At 35.2% G+C, this 18539-nt stretch overlaps 3 protein-coding genes across 4 annotated transcripts; 1 reads left to right on the forward strand and 2 right to left on the reverse strand.

Moving 5' to 3' along the window:
* Positions 1 to 1116: 1116 nt before the first annotated feature.
* Ref1 (RNA and export factor binding protein 1) lies at positions 1117 to 3587 on the reverse strand. The gene is made up of 4 exons (XM_028183636.2): positions 3260 to 3587; positions 2392 to 2608; positions 2122 to 2316; positions 1117 to 1454 (listed from the first exon to the last, which is right to left on the reverse strand). The coding sequence occupies exons 1-4, from the start codon at positions 3461 to 3463 to the stop codon at positions 1306 to 1308; spliced, it is 765 nt and encodes a 254-aa protein (XP_028039437.2). The 5' UTR covers positions 3464 to 3587; the 3' UTR covers positions 1117 to 1305.
* Positions 3588 to 4239: 652 nt separating this feature from the next.
* RfC3 (replication factor C subunit RfC3) lies at positions 4240 to 12146 on the forward strand. Of its 2 annotated transcripts, none has more exons than XM_028183640.2 (8): positions 4240 to 4441; positions 4530 to 4594; positions 4936 to 5063; positions 6001 to 6163; positions 9542 to 9701; positions 10514 to 10728; positions 11238 to 11315; positions 11872 to 12146. In XM_028183640.2, exons 1-8 carry the CDS (start codon positions 4407 to 4409, stop codon positions 12030 to 12032), a joined length of 1005 nt encoding a protein of 334 aa, XP_028039441.1. In that variant the 5' UTR covers positions 4240 to 4406; the 3' UTR covers positions 12033 to 12146. The 2 variants fall into 2 exon arrangements, with proteins under 2 accessions (XP_028039441.1, XP_089585615.1); XM_089729489.1 differs by lacking the exons at positions 9542 to 9701; positions 10514 to 10728; positions 11238 to 11315; positions 11872 to 12146 and adding exons at positions 6967 to 7073; positions 7184 to 7363; positions 8006 to 8239; positions 8567 to 8809.
* Positions 12147 to 12756: 610 nt separating this feature from the next.
* Positions 12757 to 16748, reverse strand: LOC114249897 (juvenile hormone esterase). Its single transcript, XM_028183597.2, has 4 exons — positions 16545 to 16748; positions 14945 to 15225; positions 13827 to 14852; positions 12757 to 13613 (listed from the first exon to the last, which is right to left on the reverse strand). The coding sequence occupies exons 1-4, from the start codon at positions 16725 to 16727 to the stop codon at positions 13415 to 13417; spliced, it is 1689 nt and encodes a 562-aa protein (XP_028039398.2). The 5' UTR covers positions 16728 to 16748; the 3' UTR covers positions 12757 to 13414.
* Between the last annotated feature and the right edge of the window lie 1791 nt (positions 16749 to 18539).

The following is an 18539-nucleotide window of genomic DNA, read 5'->3' on the forward strand; positions in this document are numbered from 1 at the left end:
ATCACCTCATACCGCAGCGTATGCGGGTGAGGTTGCAGGCCCAGAAAAAGCTGGCTCTTCGCGCGATAGTAGGAGCAGAGCGTTACGTCAGAAATGACGTAATAGCCCGGGATCTAAATGTGGAGTCGCTCGAGGAGTTCCGGATAGATCGTAATCTTTACAAGCGGGCTGACGATGGATCCCACGAGCATCTTCACAAAATAGCTCCCTTGCACGCCAGACCAACTGATAGTCGGGCGCTGTCAAGGGAGCTACTAGAACCCCCTGCTATGGCAAGATAGTCGGCTTAACCGGAGTGATATGGGAGTGCTCATAACGAGTGCCCCCCCGGGACAGCTGTCCACACTCATCGTCCCCCCCCCCTCTGCCCTCCTATGGGGACCCATTTCACTAGCCCTGTGGGTGGACCGCTCCCCCCCTTATGGGGAGCCCGGAACGGGTTAGCGCTTTAAATTGGGCCGGTGGCGGGCCCCTCGTTCTACTGACTGTTGTCCCTGTAGTTAGTTTGCAAGGAAAAAAAAGGCAGAGGACAATACGACGCCGGAGGGACCCTGGCGCCGGGCGTCCTCCCTCAACCAGCGCAAGCCCATCGTATTATGTATATATGTCGATGTCATTTGTAGCCGAGCACGTTGCGAACAGCTCTCTCCCCTATAAAGCTCACCCTGCACCCACATCACCCCCGCCCTGTGTGGCAGGGAGCTTCTGTCCAGGCAGTGGGGTTTCCCCGAGGCCCGTTCCGTGCCCCTGTAAGGTTGTACCACAGCTCCTTTTATAAATGAACTTTGATGTTGCCGTAGCTTAAAATATGACTCTCGATGTGCTGAAATTGAGAGTAATGACCATGAAAATTTTTTAAAAATGTATTTCTCATTGTTTTTGACAGACTTCCACATTGAACGAATAACATCACCAGTAGCTACGTTAATTTTTAACCTGCACAGGTAGTGATGTTTGGAGGTGGAGCAGTGATACCACTTAAGATCTAGGCAGTTTCCAAATCGGCAGATGCCGAATGCAGATGCATTCACTGCAATACAGTTGAATTACGATAACCTCCTTAAAAATGTTTACACTTGTGTACACAACTACAGACTAAAAAGAAATCTATACAAGAAAATTTCAAATCTGGGTTTATTTATCCAATTTAATACATGTACTAGAATTATAATTTCTTTATAATTCGTAGTCTTTTATTAGTATAACCTATACTTTTACAATTAATCTAGAACATTGAGAACACAAAGCTTATTCATTCATATTTTAAGATAAAACTGAGTGTCTATGCACATTCTCATTAGTTATTCACTTGATTTCTTTCACATATGCATCAAGCTCTGCATCTAATTGTTCTGCAGTAGGTACTGGTCGTTTGCCTCTGCCTGCACCACCACGTCCTCTTCTATTTCCCCCACGTGCTCCACTATTGCTTTGATTTCTAATTCCTCCACCTCCTTCAAAAATAAAATAATTAATGGATTTCTAGTAATTTGTAACTTGCAAACAGTAAAGTGAAAATGTACAACAAGAACTAGTGGGAAAATATCAGTTTTAAAAAAAGTAATTAATTTTAATACACTTTTTTTTAAATGAAGGATGATTTAGGGCTGGAGGCCTTTCCAGTTACACCACGAATGCTTAGCCAGAAGAGAAGGGTTTGCTAACAGTTGCCTGAACACCTCCGGAGGAGGTCTAACACAATTCATGGGCAGCTGCTTTGCAAATGAATCTACTACCAGATCAGTTGTCTGTCTATGGATTAGGTTGCACATCAAACTCTTTAGAGTTCAATGAGTATGGTTACCAGTCCCTAAGCACATTCCTAGTGTTAAAGCAGAAGGTGTCTAATGCAAGAGTTATTGGATCTGATGGATCCATAATGATGTGTCTAGGACATCAACAGTTACAGTCTCCGGTGTGGGCAGAAATAGTCAGCGGCAGCAACAATATGGCGATTATCATGACCAATAGCCTTATCAAAGTATCTTTCCGACAATGACTAGGTGTTTCCAGATTGATTCGACTCAGAGGCCATCATGTATATGGTGATTTGTCACAAATCACAATGATGTAATTTGTTATCACTCTTCCCATACAAACAAATCCTGGAAAATATCTAACCTCTTTTAGGATTGTTTCGTATAGTACCCCCCACACTCGCACCACCAATTCGATTTCTAGCCTCGGGCCTTAAAGTATTGATTTCAGATGTTGCTAATTGTATATTCATTGCTCGTCCATCAAGTGGCACTCCGTTATACTGTTTCATAGCCTTCACAGCGTCTGCTTTTCTTTCAAACACAACATCTGCAGTACCTAAAAAATTTAAATATATTGTATAATGAAATACATAATGGATCAAACTAAGTTTTTATGCTTTGTGATACATACCTAAAGATCTACCTGACCGATCATAATGTACAGATGCACTTTTGAGGATGCCAAATTCCGAAAATAGTTCCTTTATATCTGAATCTGATACTCCAAAGTCCAAATTGGATACAAGCAGCTTGGTAGGACCAGTTGTTATGGTCCCACTGTTTCTTTGAAGTTTCCTCTCACCAAAATCATTGAACATATCATGTTTCCAAGTGCTGTTCACATCACCCTGAAAAGGTCATCCTTCATAGAGCTAGCCATGTGGCTACTCTCTATGCCTCCTTTGAATATAATAAAAACTCAAAGCTTAGGCACTAAAATTAATACATTGACATCTGAACCACTTGATAAAATAACATTTGATGTAGTTTACATGTTTTTATTCGAAAATTAAAATATAGAACTGTTTTATCACTTTCATCACACAGACACAAGACTAATAAGTTATGAAGCACAACCAGTCTCAGCCGTCCATGGAGTCCCCTTTATTTACTTTTCAACTCCTGAAGTCAATTCTATAAATTGGTCAAAACTGCACTGTAGACATCTCCACAAAAGTAACGTTTTGCTCGAATTCATTACACTTTTATATCAGCATCCATCATAGAATTTTCCGGCAGATGTAGGTAAACAATGCAAAACAAAAACGTTGATGGAGATAATAATATGGTTGCTGGGATTATGGTTTCAAGTTGAGAATAGGTCGGATACGAATAAAATAAGGGTATCGATTTGAATCAAAGTGTCAAATTTCGTCTAAAACTATTTCAACAAGATGGTCCATATGGTTGCTTGACTTTTTGAGAACAAATTAGATACATTGATGCGTCACATTTGCCCGCCATTTGTAATTTTACAATCATCTAATTATTGGAATTACCCTCGAATAGTTGGTAGATTTCGTTATGCCTCCACGATTTCTACCTCGTTGTACACCACCAGGGCGGTTGCTACGAAATCCAGCACCGCCTCCACGTCCTGTTCTTTTGTTTGCATCAAATTTTCTTCCAGCACCACCTCCAATCCTTGTCTTTTTGTTAGCTTTTATAATATCATCCAGTGCCATTTCAATTTGATCAACCATGGTGATTATTTGAAATTCTAAATATTTTTTCTATGAAAATTAAGTCAAAAACAAAAACAATCCTTTTAGAACTCTTCCTTCCCAAGTAGACGGTGACAAAATGGCCGAAGAAAAGTTTCGTTGTTGCCAGAATGCTAATATTAGTTCAACAGTAAATTGAAAAAAATTGTTGAGGTTTAAATTTGGTAGAAATTATAGTCAATAAACAATATCTTACACATCTGTCTTAGTTTATTTTATTTTACATTTACCAGTTGATTTGGTCAAATCTTTCTGTTTAAAAATTTAAGCGCTTAGTTTTAATCTTTAACTAGGTATTGCAAATCAAATCACAGAATGCTAATGCACTCTAAATTCAAATATTAAGTGTATTATTTAATTTTATGGTTCGAGATTTTTGGCGCGAGGAGTGAAGTTGTGTGTTTTATTTTGTCTATTTAGTGTTTTTCCAGGTTTAAATGTGTAATAACGATGGTTTATAACCTGTTTAATATCTGTGAAAGTGCACAAATGTGAGAAAATGAAACAAAGCCGCTGAGCATAACTTTTTGGGATCCTCTGAAAAGTTCACTGAAAAAGTCTCAGTAAATGACCACCATTTTACTAAGATTATATTTCATTCCATATCATCTCATCTCATTTAATTCCATTTCGTTTTCATTTCATTGCATTTTATGTTATGTTTCATATTAATCAACTTCATTTCATTTCATAAATCATTTTACATATAAAAAATATATGAAAGATTACGCTTTATGGTATGATACCTTTGCCTTTCCAATAATAAAACTACTACTACTATCTATGGTTCGAATTTTGAATTTTATGTTTCCTCAAGCTTGTAAACCAATCCACAATTTAAATAAATCGTTTTTATTGTTTTTATTAAGGTATCTGTACTTACATACTAGAAGCGATTTAAAAACACTGTTAAAAAAACAATATGACTGTTGGGGAAACAGGCCAGAATTTGCCATGGTATGAATTATCATTAAACAATGATTTAAACAAAAAATCATAACTCAATTTATTTTAATACGTCGATTAAAACTTTGTTTTTACGCAGGGTTGAAAAATATCGCCCAAAAAGATTGGATGATTTAGTATCTCATGATGATATAATAAAAACAAGTAAGTATAAATTTCTGAAACTAATGATCACATTATTTTATAGAGACTATCAAATTTGAGGCTATAAAAATTGGACTTGAATCAGGTTGATATTAAGTTGCTAACCGTAATACGAATACCTTATAACAGTTAATGCATAAACCCCCTCTTCGTACCAGTATGTTTTGTACATTGTAACATAAAGTAAAGGATTTTTCTTTTTGTTCTTCTAGAGTACTTTGTTTACATCTTAATTGAGGCAGCAGCCTTCCAACGACTACATCCCTATTTTTGTGAGATTAGGTACTAGCCCTAGTACAGTAATATATGTATTTACTGAGATTAGAATATTGTCATTACAGTAAATCAATTTATGAAAGAGAATCAGCTCCCACATCTACTATTCTACGGTCCTCCTGGAACCGGGAAGACATCTACCATTCTAGCCTGTGCCAAACAAATGTACACTCCACAGCAATTTAGTTCGATGGTATGTACATTTTTAGACCAGTTAATTAACAGCAAAATTAAGAATCTGATGAGCATTTTTAAAAAGTTGGTCATAAATATCGTAATTAAGTTACTTAGATTGCATCTAAGTAGCAATATAATTCAATAAGCAATATAATTCCTTATAAAATATAATTCCTATCTGAAAAAATCTGTATTAAAGAACCTAAAATGATAGTTGCTTTAATGAAAATTTACTGATTGCACAATACAAGGTGTACTAAAACCATTCCTGGAAATGAAGACAGGTTGCTGACTCTTAAATTAAAGCATCATACCAACAAAATATTTTATTTATTTATTCAATGACAATAAAAAACTAATATGTGGTATTGGAGGTTTTTTAAAAATACAGAGGACGGCTATAAGCTTCTTTTACATTGATTTTTTTGTTTACTGAAACAACAAGCATAGTTATAATACAGAATAGTTTATAGCATAGAATAGTTTGGTCCTAGTTTTGCTTTGGGTAAAGTTTTTACATCCTATATATTTATACACTAAAAATCAACTGGGTTTCTTGTTTGCAATTATTGCATTGCTCTGGGATTTAGGAAAAATAAACTATTTAATGTGGTTTACATTGAGAGATAGGAATGGAGGATGTTTATCTGCTATTTTCTTACCTACTGCTAGTAACCTCAAAGGGCTATACCAGCTACAGCAAATGTGTAGGTGAGTTCACAGAGCTTCATTTCAGAGACCTTGTTAACATCTACTCTAGCAAGAGCAGGGCTTAGCTGAGTTACCTAATAGAGCAAGAATAATGAGAGGAAATTAATAATGTTAGTGGCCATTCGAGAGGTAGCTTGGAGGAAGCAGACATTATAATAAATGTTTAAAACTGCTAAGTTGCATGTCTTATGCCACGTCCAGCAATAAACGAAAGTAGGCTGATCGTGAAATTTCATTAACAGGTGTTGGAACTTAATGCTTCTGACGATAGAGGCATTGGCATTGTTAGAGGTCAGATACTCAGTTTTGCCTCAACAAGGACTATATTTAAAGCAGGACCTAAATTAATTATACTTGATGAAGCTGATGCTATGACAAATGACGCTCAGAATGCACTAAGGAGAAGTGAGTAAAAACAGCTAATAACTATTTGCTGTTGTAAATCTTTTTTTTTGTTAATTTTGGCATCAGGATTTTTTTAGAACAAATTTCGTGCAAAATATTGCAAACAAAATAACTTTGAATCATGTGAAAGCGAAGTGCATTCATAAAACCGGAGGCGCTTGTACCTAAAAGTGTCAGACATTAGATATTTCATACGTGACTTCTCAAAAATGCCTTTATATATGCATTACTTCAATCTAAATCAATACGATTGAGAATAAAGAAGCGAATTAGATTCCAAGAGAATCAAGATTTGCAACCTCGTTTTTGGGAATTTGTAGTTTCAGAAGGGCTCATTCTGACGAAAAAATAAGTTAACTCCATATTTACTTATTGCCTTCTCAATATAATGTTCGGCGTTGAACTTTTTTTAGCTTTGTCGGTAAACGTGCTCAAGGCTCACTTGCTGTAAAGTGGTTACCGGAGCCCAAAGACATTGCAAGGTCAACGCCGCTACCTACATAGTATAAAGAGGCGCCAGTCGAAGACTCAGTTGAGGAGTATAATATGTAGTTTCATTTAGCTATTAATACTACTTCCTTAAATAGCCTTTAAACGTATTAAGTTTTTTAAATAAATAAAGATAAATGTCCAAAAAAATTAATGTATAATAACTAATATAGAAATTTTCGAGTGATTAGTTACCATAGAAACCAAATTACACACAAATAAAACAGAAGAATTTTCAAATATTTCTTTACTTAATTGCTCTATTATAAAATGTCACGTAAATTGTTGAGTGATATATAAGTGTTTTTTAAAATTACTTTTAAAGTTGAGACAAATTGGAGTTATGTCAGATAGCGATGATAACGAAGTTCAGGGTCAAACAATCAAGATCACTGTTGTCGGTGAACCCGCGACTGGAAAGGTAAGTGTAAGTTATTCCTTAATGAAATTTTGAAAAATACCTAAAATTTTTCACAATTGAATAAACCGCTGTACTAAATTTTAGATTACTACCTATGAGATTGTTTACAGACTAGTTTATGTACACGCTATCTGGGGAGCAATGCGAGTTATACAGGTGGAACTCAAGGAGCTGAAGTAATGGCCGGCCAGTGTCTGGGGCTCCGCCCCCCTGTGCCTCTGCAGTTGTGCGATGTGGCCGGTAACGCAATTCATACAAAAATGCTGGCTAATTACTTGTATGCCTCTGATGTAAGATTTATTAAATATTTAATTTTATTCTTCAATACGACGCACACGTATTTCTAGTATTAATATTTACTATCAAGCTATAAAGATCTTGAAAACACTTGTTTAATGTTTGTATTGTTGAACTGTTTACTTATATTTAAAGATTTATTATAATAATTTTAGGCCTTTATTCTACTATGATAAATACAGAACTTCTGTAGTAAAGGAATGTTGAGGGGTTTTTTGTGCGAGGGATATAGTATCAAATTATGCTGACTTTATCGCAAATTCTATAAGTTTATCAAAATATTTTGTTACGAAAACACAGTTATAGAACATACTTCATGGTTATAATAATAATTATATATGGTTATGATATAGAAAAATTAAAACATAAAATTAAAACCGTGTACGATCATACCTTTGTATTATTTAAAGTTCAATTATTGATGAATAATTCTTATGATATGAATTGTGTACCTTCGTAAGAGTTCGAAGTTTATAGTCCGAACGTGGTTGAGTTATACCCTTGATTCTTCGGTATTGATTTTGATATCTGATTGAATTTTTAAGGGTAATATTTATACCGTTCAACTTTACTTGATCTATTTCAATATTTCGTATCAATTCAATCTACTGGATCACTGAATCATCAAATTTCAGATTATACTCTTCGTGTACGACTTGACAAATTTGCAAAGTTTTGAGAAACTGAAATTGTGGGTTTCAACTATTAAGAACATTATTGAATCAGAAACAAAGAAACCTCTGTTGGCATTGTTTGGTAACAAATCTGATTTGGAACACCAGAGGGCCGTCAGAATATCGTGCGTGCAAAAGTTTGCATCCGAACATTTGTTGGAAAATTTCAAAGGTTCAGCGAGAACCGGAGATATGGTAGGTAATGATAAATACTTTCAACTATATTTTGTTTGTCTTTGATGAGACAAAAAATATCATTTCATTACATAAAAGTTGAACAATATGGTATGTTTTTATTTCGAGGTGGACTGACTAGGCATTCTATCTGAATGTGGCTAGTGCCGAATATAATATTGTTGCTGAAATGTTGCCCGGTAAAATAATACCGGTTTAACCGGAGTCTTTGAAAATACTAAAGTCACCTTAACAAAAGTAATGAAACAATGAAAAAACACATAACATGCTTTAAGGAGCGCTATTGTGTTTGGAAATTCGCGTAAAAGATTACTTTATAATTTCCAGGTTAATACTCTATTCACGACTTTAGTAAGTAGAGTAATGGGAGTGAAAGTGAGTCGACTGCCGCATTCGTCGGTCAACACAAAGTCGCCTGTGCTCAAGGAGAACGAAATAAATTGTCATTCACCGCTGCCCCTGCAAGCCGAGCCCACTCATACTCTCATCATGAATAGAAAAGCTTTGAGGAAAATCCAATGGAAAGCCTCTTCGACAGTTTGTTCTGTACAATAAAATAAGTTGTTTAAATGTTGTATTTTATTTAAAAAAAAAAAAAGTTTCTTAACACGTTGACTGCCATGTAGGTTACTGGTGCCACACGCGGCGCTCTAAAGTAATCAGGTTGATTTTTGTTATTAAAATTTGGCCTTTTATTTGTTAATGTATGTTTCAGTCTTTTAGGTTTCTTAGAAATAGATTCATCCTCAGTATCTTCGGATTCGTTTAGCTCAGAGTCTACTAGATATTCCGGCGTCTTTGTAAGAAGAAATAGACAATTACTTGAGTGCGCCGCGTAGGACACCGGTGACCTTCATGGCAGTCAACGTGTTAATAAATGAATCACGGATTATTTTGTTGGCTCATTGTTTCGAGGATTTTGAACAAATTAAAAATTACTAGGTACTTCTATAATCACAGATTTCGCCAAGACTACTCTTTAGACAAATAATAATAAAGATAAACAATATATTTTGATCTATTTTAAATTTGACCACAGACTATAAGCAATAAGAAAAGTTTGACAATAAACAAATAGTATGTGTGTCAAATACATGGTAGTGTGTGTAATGATTTTTTTTATCGATTTAATGTATTTTTAATGCATAATTAAAAAAAAATATTAACATTCTACACTCCTTCTCTATATTCCCTATAAGTGTGGAAAATTTCATACTCCTCTGTCCGCGCAATTTTCGTAAAAAGGTACCTATACAAAGTTTTTGCTTCACGTATTAATATATAGATTCTCGTTCGTTTCAGTTATAGAGAAGTACACCGAGAATGTAAGGTTTTGCATAATATGCAACTACCTGGGTAAAATTATCCCAGCATTACAGTCGCGGTGTACGCGATTTCGTTTTGCCCCTCTCAAGCAAGATCAAATTGTGCCGAGATTACAAGAAATTGTCACAACGGAAGGGTACGTGCTTAAAATCCATTGATTATCAGCCTCACATTTTAAGTCATCGTGGCCTAAAAGATAAGACGTCCGGTGCATTCGTGTTGAAGCGATGCACCGGTGTTCGAATCCCGCAGGCGGGTACCAATTTTTCTACTGAAATACGTACTCAACAAATGTTCACGATTGACTTCCACAGTGAAGGAATAACATCGTGTAATAAAAGTGAAACCCGCAAAATTATAATTTGCGTAATTACTGGTGGTAGGACCTGTTGTGAGTCCGCGCGGGTAGGTACCACCGCCTGCCGTGAAGCAGCAATACGTTTCGGTTTGAAGGGTGAGGCAGCCGTTGTAACTATACTAAGACCTTACAACTTATATTTCAAGGTGGGTGGCGCATTTACGTTGTAGATGTCTATGGGCTCCAGTAACCACTTAACACCAGGTGGGCTGTGAGCTCGTCCACCCATCTAAGCAACAAAAAAAAAAGTGACTTCTGCAGTTTTGCACATTATTGCAACGAAAACACGTTATTTTTATTGCATTGACTTTTCTTTGAAGTGCATGAATAATCTTACCAAAACGTCACACGTAAAAATAAAAATCTTTGATGCTTCATAATTAACTTCGCGCCAATTAATTTTTAGAATTATTAATTATTTTAGTATTACATCAACTGTTCTTATACAAATATGTACACAAGCGAATTGCGCGATTTTAGCATTTGCAGATAGTATTAACATCATTACGTAATCGTTTTCAAAACATTATTAATTTGTATTACTACCGACTCAGAAAATCAGTATTAACTTCAATATCAAATGATTTCAGTGTAAAAATGTCAGAGGGCGGAATGAAGGCGCTTCTCACCTTGTCCGGGGGTGATATGAGAAAGGTTTTGAACACGCTTCAAAGCACGTGGCTGGCGTATCGTGACGTCACCGAAGATAATGTTTACACTTGCGTCGGCCACCCCCTCCGCGCCGATATCGACAGCATACTCAATTGGTTGCTAAACGAAAATGATTTTTCCGCCTGCTTTAAATGTATCCTTTATACGTACAGTAGATTGAGGGGAATAGAGACTAGAATTAGAATAGGGACAAATCGGGGATGTCACAATACTTTTGTTGAGCTGTTAGATTTAACTTTGTTGAACTGAAAATGACTTTTATTTAGTGTTTAAGAATATTAAATAGTTTAATTTGGTCATCAAAGTTTTGTAACTCATTAAAGATATTAAAAAGTTCCTAATCTTAATCCCCTAAATAACTAAATAGTGCCAGCCCTATCGAAAATCTATTGACCCCATAGATAACCTGATTCACCCCAAAGCCAAGGTGAATCGGGTCAAGCTAGCTTTTTCAGTTTTTGTGTATATTTTGTAATGAACTATGTATGATAACGCATCGAATATAAAAAATTTAAGCCTGCAGAACCATTTTAATCTCAATTTTATTGGTATTTCCGATTCCCTCAATCAGCGATAAAACGCATATTCAATTAATGTATTAAATAATCAGAACTCAAATAATTTCCTTAGATTGCTAAATAGCCATACAAGACTTGAAGATTGCAAAAGGACTAGCACTTAGCGATATACTGGCTGAAGTTCATACTATCATACAGAGGGGTAAGTACGAAGTTGTTATTAAATTATCTATAGTAATAATAATAATAATAATAGGTAATAATTTAATCTCTGTGTAATCAATAAAGCAGTAAATTTGCCTTTGTTGAAGTGATGTTCAAAATAACAAAATGATATAGGCAGCAATGCTTATTTATTTGTATTCTGTAATCGCAGTCACTTAGATTCGGATAAAAATCTTTGTGCAGTTGTTGATTTTAATTTGAGTGATATTTCAAGCGCGTTGCTATCAACTTGTTGCCATAAACCCATTATTGTATAATATCCACATAATTGTGGTATTGGAAGACGTAGCGTGGGTAGGCCTCCCACAAGATGGGCCGACGATCTATTGAGGTTCGCGGGGATCCGCTGGATGCAGGCAGCGTACGACCGGTCTTTGTGGCGAGGCTTGGTGGAGGCCTATGTCCAGCAGTGGACGTCCATGGGCTGATAAGAAGAAGAAGAAGAAGTGGTTAATATCAACATTTCAGTAATCCCAGTACTGTTCAGCGTCAACCCTCTGTCCTCACGCGCCAATAAAACGTGATGTTCACAGTGAAACTGCCTCCAGAAGTATTAGTGTCGTTGCTCATAAAGATGTCAGACGCTGAAGCGAGGTTGGCGAGTGGAAGCAGCGAGCGGGTTGAGCTTGCCGCGCTCATCGCGAGCTTCCAGATCGCTAGGGATCAAGTCAAACTGGACACCGAAGTTTCGTAGAAAAAATGTTAAATTTTAAAATCAAACTTTAAAAATATAAGATATCTATGACATACTTTTGATTGTGATGATAATATTATTTTGTTAATTAAATGTAGGTAATTTTCAAATAAATGTGTTTTATTTCGTTCAGAAACCCCATTGAATTAAAGATTATCCTGTATATGTGTGTCGGTGCAGCACTGCTATTTATCCAACTAAGATGTGTTAAAATTAACTGTTTTAACTCCAACGCTTGTTTAAGAAGGTATTCAGGAGAATTTATGAACGAACTACCCCCACTGTTCTACTATAAATACGAGTGACTATTGCCGCACAACCGGCACAACCCTGGTATCAAGTCGCTCCGTCTTATATATGAACAGTACGTACATTACGTACATTCATACGTTCCGAAAATGGCGCAGACCCACCAAAAAATAGCGGTGCTATATCAAAGAGGAAACTTCACACGGATTTCCTCCCGGATTAGGAGGGCAGATCTCACACCCCCGATGACCTTCTTCGGCCAATTCATACCCTTCTCTAACACTAGGAGTATGGACTCGTCGATATCGGTAAAGAGTTCGCCGTGCAACCTAACCCTTGCATCATCCGCTGAGTTTCTCGCCGGATCTTCTCAGCGGGTCGCGATTCCGATCTGGTAGTAGATTTATTCGCGAAGCAGCTATTCTTAAGTTGCTCAGGCAGCTGTTAAATAATACCACCCCTCCTGGCTGAGCCTTTGCTCGTCAGCTGTCCTGGTAACAAGTAATCTTTCAATCATAAAAAAAACGAGCAAAATAAAAATATACGTTGTTTATGTTAATAGATTGTTTATATTCAATAAATCACAATATTATAATGTATTTACCATTTAGAATTTGGGCATTCTTTGTCTCATTGTTGTCCCGTGTAGAAATTTCGTGAAATTGGGAGCCATGAAGTTTGTTTAAAAAAAAAAGAAGACACAGGGCGCAACCTTTTTACCATTACAATCGAGTTTTCACTTCATCAAATTATTCACTTAAGATAAAATGTGGGTCGTGAGTTTCTATACCGAATTAGCGCAATTTATGAATCGTACTACTACGTAGGTATCGCAGTAAAAATTCGTAATCTCAAAATATTTCTGAATTTCCGCAACGGTTGAGTGGGTTGAAAATATATTTAAAATAACTCTTTAAAATACGAATTAATAGTAACTGTAATGGTAATCAGTATATATAATGTAAATTAGTTTAGTCCGCTTACATGCTGTAACAATGGGCGAACTGATTAATATGCCAACACCAAATTACATCCATAATTATATTACTTTAACCTATGATATGAAAAAAACTTAATTAAAAATACATAAAAAAAAAAAAAAGTATTCTTCTAACACGTGCTATCGCTGAATTCTAAGCTAGATTTTTTGTGAGTTTACCACCGTCCCTAACGTATTTGTAAAATTGTTTATAAACTTCGCTCCAAAACGTGAATCTCTCTGGGTACGGTGAGTTGTTTTTCAGTACAGGAATTTCCTTCAACACGATATGATTTCTAGAGCAGTTGCTTTCTGTCCAGCATATACCCATGTCACAGGACGGGGTCGGATTTCTGAAAAATCATAAATTCACTACTTCAAAAACGTTCAAACTATTCAAGTTTTGTAAAATACTTAATTGAAAATAGGTATATAAAATGTAAAAAACAGGAAGAACGCGGCTATAAAAATTATAAAAGTTTCATACTTAAATATTGCAGAATTAGGTAAGGGAAAAAATAATTTACAATTATTTCAGATATAAATACTTTTGTTTGAGAGCTTACCCGAATTTTATAAAATTGGACATAGCTGATACCATAATGTTCAACACGTGTCTACTTTTGTTATCCAAAGTTTTTAGGTTTTCTTTAGTTGCATTAGTGACAAATAAATATCCTAATTCATCGCTGTGGCAAGTTCCAGGGTACTGAATATCGTGATATAGTTTACCCCAGTTTAAATCACCGTCGAAATCAAATTCGTAGTAAAAAACTTTGTTGCTTTGTGGGTTTCTTTTGTGTAAGTAAATGAAATAGTCGACTTTATGCGTGAATGCTATGTCCGAAAATATTCGAAAGTATTTGTTTAAAGCACTCGTGTCTGTAGAGTTAAAATACAATTCTTTGATGGATTGCACTAAGTTTCGAAATTCTGTAGAGTTCCGTGGATATTCAATATCGTTTGGAACTGTTAAATGAATGTTATTCTCCAAATCGTTTAACAATGTTTTGTTATTTACTATTGCATGGTAAAATGTGATCCCTTCTAAAGAATTAATTCCCGCTAATACGGGTACATTTTGAATTACTCCCTTTTTTACCATAGAGGTTGGATCTTCAGTTAAGAATGCATCAGTAGAATCTGGTTCAATAGTAGGCACGAATGGTGCAAAAGTAATGATGGGATTTCTGCTTTTTTTGTACATATTTTCTTGAGCATCAACTATATCAAAGGGGTTAACCGTTTTTAAGTTTTGCAACAAAATATCGGTATCATTGATTGATAACCCTAAACCACTAGCTAATTCTTTAGCATTCTCTATTGGATATCGTTGCAGAAACCTGAAATTCAGTGCACTCCCACTGAACATTATTACACGATGAATCAATCCTGTAGTTTTTCTGGACAACAGTAAATAATTCGCCATTGAACTCCCAGAGCTGTTTCCACCAACAGTTATTTTTGTTGAGTCTCCTCCAAACTTGCATATATTCTCCTTTACCCACTGAAGGGCTAGTACAAGATCTTTTAGTCCATTATTTCCAGATGCTCCAGGTGTTTTGAGCGATAAAAATCCTAAAGCTCCCAATCTGTTGTAATGGTTTTATGTAATATGTTAATCATTTTATTCATCGAATAATAACCAAAACTAAAATTAAAAATTTATCCGTTACTTGCTCACCTGTAGTTCATTGTGACTACTATTATTCCCTTTTTCATAAAGAAATACGGGTCGTAAATAACATCAGAATCTTTAGATAAAATTCTATATGCTCCCCCATGTATAAAAGCAAATACAGGTAAGAGGGATGTGTTTATTTTTTTTACCGGAACGTAGACATTGATTCTTAAACAATCTTCTCCCATTTGATGTTTCTTGTAGGCACCCTCTGGTTGAATACAAACTGGACCGTTTGAAGAAGCATTTAAAACGTGAGTCCATTTCTTTTTGGGAACTGGAGGCTAAAAGTTGGAAATGCAATTGATTTGTTAATAAAATTATGAGTAGGTATTTAAGTACGTTCAGTTAAATTCAAAACTGTATGCACTCGTTGAAAAACGTGTGATTCTAAAATAATGACGCTATTTTTGCAAGAATATTTTTTTGGGATTAAGAGTAGGTCAAATCCTTTTAATAAAATCGTTTAAACCATACAAATATAAAGTATGTTCAAATAGTATTATGAGTAACTCGAAAGGCACGTAGGAGGCGTGAGAATTAACTAAAGTGATTAATGAGTTCGAAAAAGAAAGTATAATCTTCGGACTATGGTGAACAAAGAATGTAATTCTAGCGTGTAGTTAAAGATCCGATTTAGTTTACTTGAACGTCTTTCATGAACACGAAACGAGTACTGTGTTGTCAACAAATGAATGTATAATGAAAAACTGGCTTGTATTATAACTGGACCTCTTTATTTCGTCTTTTCCTTAAATAATTACAATTAATTCTATGTAAGGTTATTTTTACATCTTTCCTAAGTTCAATCCGCGATCAACCACAGAACATGGAGGCAGAAAGAGAAGACTCTATTCTTACTCAGAGCCTCAGAGCGTTCACTCATGAATATAACAATGACATTTGCCACAACATTGGCAGTGACATCTCATGTGATGTTCGATTGTCATTTCTTAACAATGCTAAATGCTAATGTAACAGCTTTCATTCTTCATGGTCCTATATTTTATGACAGCGACCTATGGACAGTATGGACCATTAAAGTAGAGTGAAGACGGCGTCTTTGAACGTTGAAGATAAGTGGCTACTGGTACCTGCTTCATTTCAGCTAGACGCAGACAATCATGGTAGGATTTGCTTCAGCAAGAAATGTCGTTAGCGTACATAGATCAAAAGCGAAAAGACGGATATCTCTAGCGTGTATCTTTAGCACAATTGGCATAAAATGTTTCAAGTGATAATTGTGGACAAGGTTTTAAGTGAAAAAAAGCATCTGAGGATGCCAAAAGTCGTAAATAAATATCAGAGAGTGGACAGGAACTACCAGCGTAAAGCAGTTCTTTCACTCAGTCACAATTTTATTACTTAAATTATCAGTCATCAGTAGTGGAGCAGAAATGTCTGCTTGTCAGTTGCGGCGCGAAATAAAAACTGACAGAAAACTACAGTTTATCAATCAGTTTTATTTCAATTAAATAAAACATTTAATATTCCGAACAACATAGCTTCGAAAATTCAATTACAACTTAAAAAGAAAATGTGTTTCCACTTCTGTGACATACTTTTTTTATTAGCACAAAATATACATAAAGTTTCTATTTACCTGAAATCGTAATGCACCTGTAGGATTTTCCGCATAAGGAATGCCACGATAAGCAATATATGACACGTTCTCGTGAGTAACGAGACTTCCTCTAACAGGCCCATTAGAAGTTATGATAACTTTTGCATTTATTGATTTTAATACAAGAATTAAAACTGTAACTAAATAAAATGTATTCGACATTTTAACGTCCAGCAAAACAGCTATATACGAACTAACTTCAGTAAATAAAAAAATGTTAATGTATATGACTATATAACCACTAAATACTTCTATATTTGCATTTAGAGTTCCGCAAGTCAATAAGAATATAAATTTTCAACAAACTTAAGAAATAAATATAATTTCGCTGTAGCTTGTGCATTAAGCACTGAGGTATTTTTATTATTGTACAATAAGTAATGCAATTTAATATTTTTTTACGTTCTATTCATTATTATTTAGTTAATCTTATTGGAGATTGGGCTTCGTAATACGCTTTCACTGTGCTTGTTTAGCTATTTATTTTGAATAGAAACGTAATATATAGCAGATGCCTGGAAAAGGATTGACATAATTATAGCTCTTATTGTAATTTTTGTAATGGCCTACACGGGTGTACAATCTCCCGACCCACCTGATTTAAATGGTTACCGGAACACATACATCATAATGTGAATACCGCTATCCACCTTGAGGCACGTAGTCTCAATTGAATAGTATAACGGCGGTCTCAACTCTTCAAGCCAGAACGCATAACTGTTTCGCAAAAATAGGCGGGATGGTGTTATCTATTCGTTTGGGCTAACAATAGACGTAATTTTGAATATGTTATTTGCGCGTTTGATTAGTATTACACGATTTTAGTATTTCCTGCCCTTGTAATTTGGCCTTTTTTGGCATTCTTCATATTATAGTACTGAGACACTAGTCTCAAGGTCGGTGGCGGCATGTAGTTTATTAAAGGGCTTCGGTAACCGCTTAACAACTGGTGGGCCGAGAGATCGTCGTTCGATCGAGATAAGCATTAAATAAAAAATAGATATTGAAAATGGACATCATTTAGTGATATACGGAATACGGCCCCTGAAGTAGGCAATAACTACTATGTAAAATAGTAGTTATATATGATGTAGGTAGATAAAACGCTCGGTCGTAAAAACCAGATCACGTTTAATCTTATTATTATGTATATGATTTACAAATTATAAAAATAATATTTTTCAAATCTTATTTCACCATGAATCTCAGAAAGTTCGACTAGACCATGATTAGATTAAATTATGTTGTTAGTACACACGTCAATAGAAACATTAAATAGAAGTAACTTTTAGCTTGACTAAATATTTCACCATCTTATACTCTTCAGCCCCTGTCGCGTCGTCACTACGATCTCGCACAAAAGACAAAAAATGTTAAAGTTCCTGATATGAGATAATAAAACACTTAAATAAGGCATTTGCCGGAAAGATATTTACGTGTAGGTTTTATAAATATTTTAGGTGTTTCAATATTTGTATAAAATTTTTTACGCGATATCTAACTTCAATAAACTACATATTCCACATAAATAATGTTAATAGAAAACACGTAATACACTGAATTCTTGAATCCGAAATTTGTTAACTGGAAAATGGTGCACGACCTGTCCAGTGGAATTTGGACCCTGGCATAGTTGCTGTATCATTAGATGAGTCTTTTTCATGGTGCATCTTGTCTATTAGCCGAAATAATGATAAAATTCATTTGAAAAAAAATCTAGATATTCACGAATTAACCGGCGTATAGATAGATAGAAATCTAGTATTTCTTCAGAAAAAAAGCGGTATCGGATTGTTTGTATTAGTAGACTGTAATATAATAGTTTCAAAATTTCTGGAGTTGTTGATACGATGAAAAGTTTTGTTGAGAAGTTGTAAATTATAGTAAAGTTATTATGATACGAATGGATGGGGCGTCTTATCCTTTAGGCCTGAATAGCTTCCCCAAGTGGGCACTGAAGCGCCTGAATAAGGA

Source organism: Bombyx mandarina, chromosome 08 (genome assembly GCF_030267445.1).
Source record: "Bombyx mandarina strain Sakado chromosome 08, ASM3026744v2".
In the NCBI taxonomy this organism is placed as follows: domain Eukaryota; kingdom Metazoa; phylum Arthropoda; class Insecta; order Lepidoptera; family Bombycidae; genus Bombyx; species Bombyx mandarina.

Coding starts and splice junctions, on each gene's coding strand:
- RfC3 (XM_089729489.1), top strand. CDS start 4,407: ATGACTGTTGGGGAAACAGGCCAGAATTTGCCATG. Junction 4,595..4,935: donor TGATGATATAATAAAAACAA/GTAAGTATAAAT, acceptor TTGTCATTACAG/TAAATCAATTTATGAAAGAG. Junction 8,240..8,566: donor CAGCGAGAACCGGAGATATG/GTAGGTAATGAT, acceptor TATAATTTCCAG/GTTAATACTCTATTCACGAC.
- Ref1 (XM_028183636.2), bottom strand. CDS start 3,463: ATGGTTGATCAAATTGAAATGGCACTGGATGATATTATAAAAGCTAAC. Junction 2,317..2,391: donor TCGGTCAGGTAGATCTTTAG/GTATGTATCACA, acceptor TAAATTTTTTAG/GTACTGCAGATGTTGTGTTT. Junction 1,455..2,121: donor ACGAAACAATCCTAAAAGAG/GTTAGATATTTT, acceptor TTATTTTTGAAG/GAGGTGGAGGAATTAGAAAT.
- LOC114249897 (XM_028183597.2), bottom strand. CDS start 16,727: ATGTCGAATACATTTTATTTAGTTACAGTTTTAATTCTTGTATTAAAA. Junction 15,226..16,544: donor CAGGTGCATTACGATTTCAG/GTAAATAGAAAC, acceptor TCCAACTTTTAG/CCTCCAGTTCCCAAAAAGAA. Junction 13,614..13,826: donor TCCAATTTTATAAAATTCGG/GTAAGCTCTCAA, acceptor ATGATTTTTCAG/AAATCCGACCCCGTCCTGTG.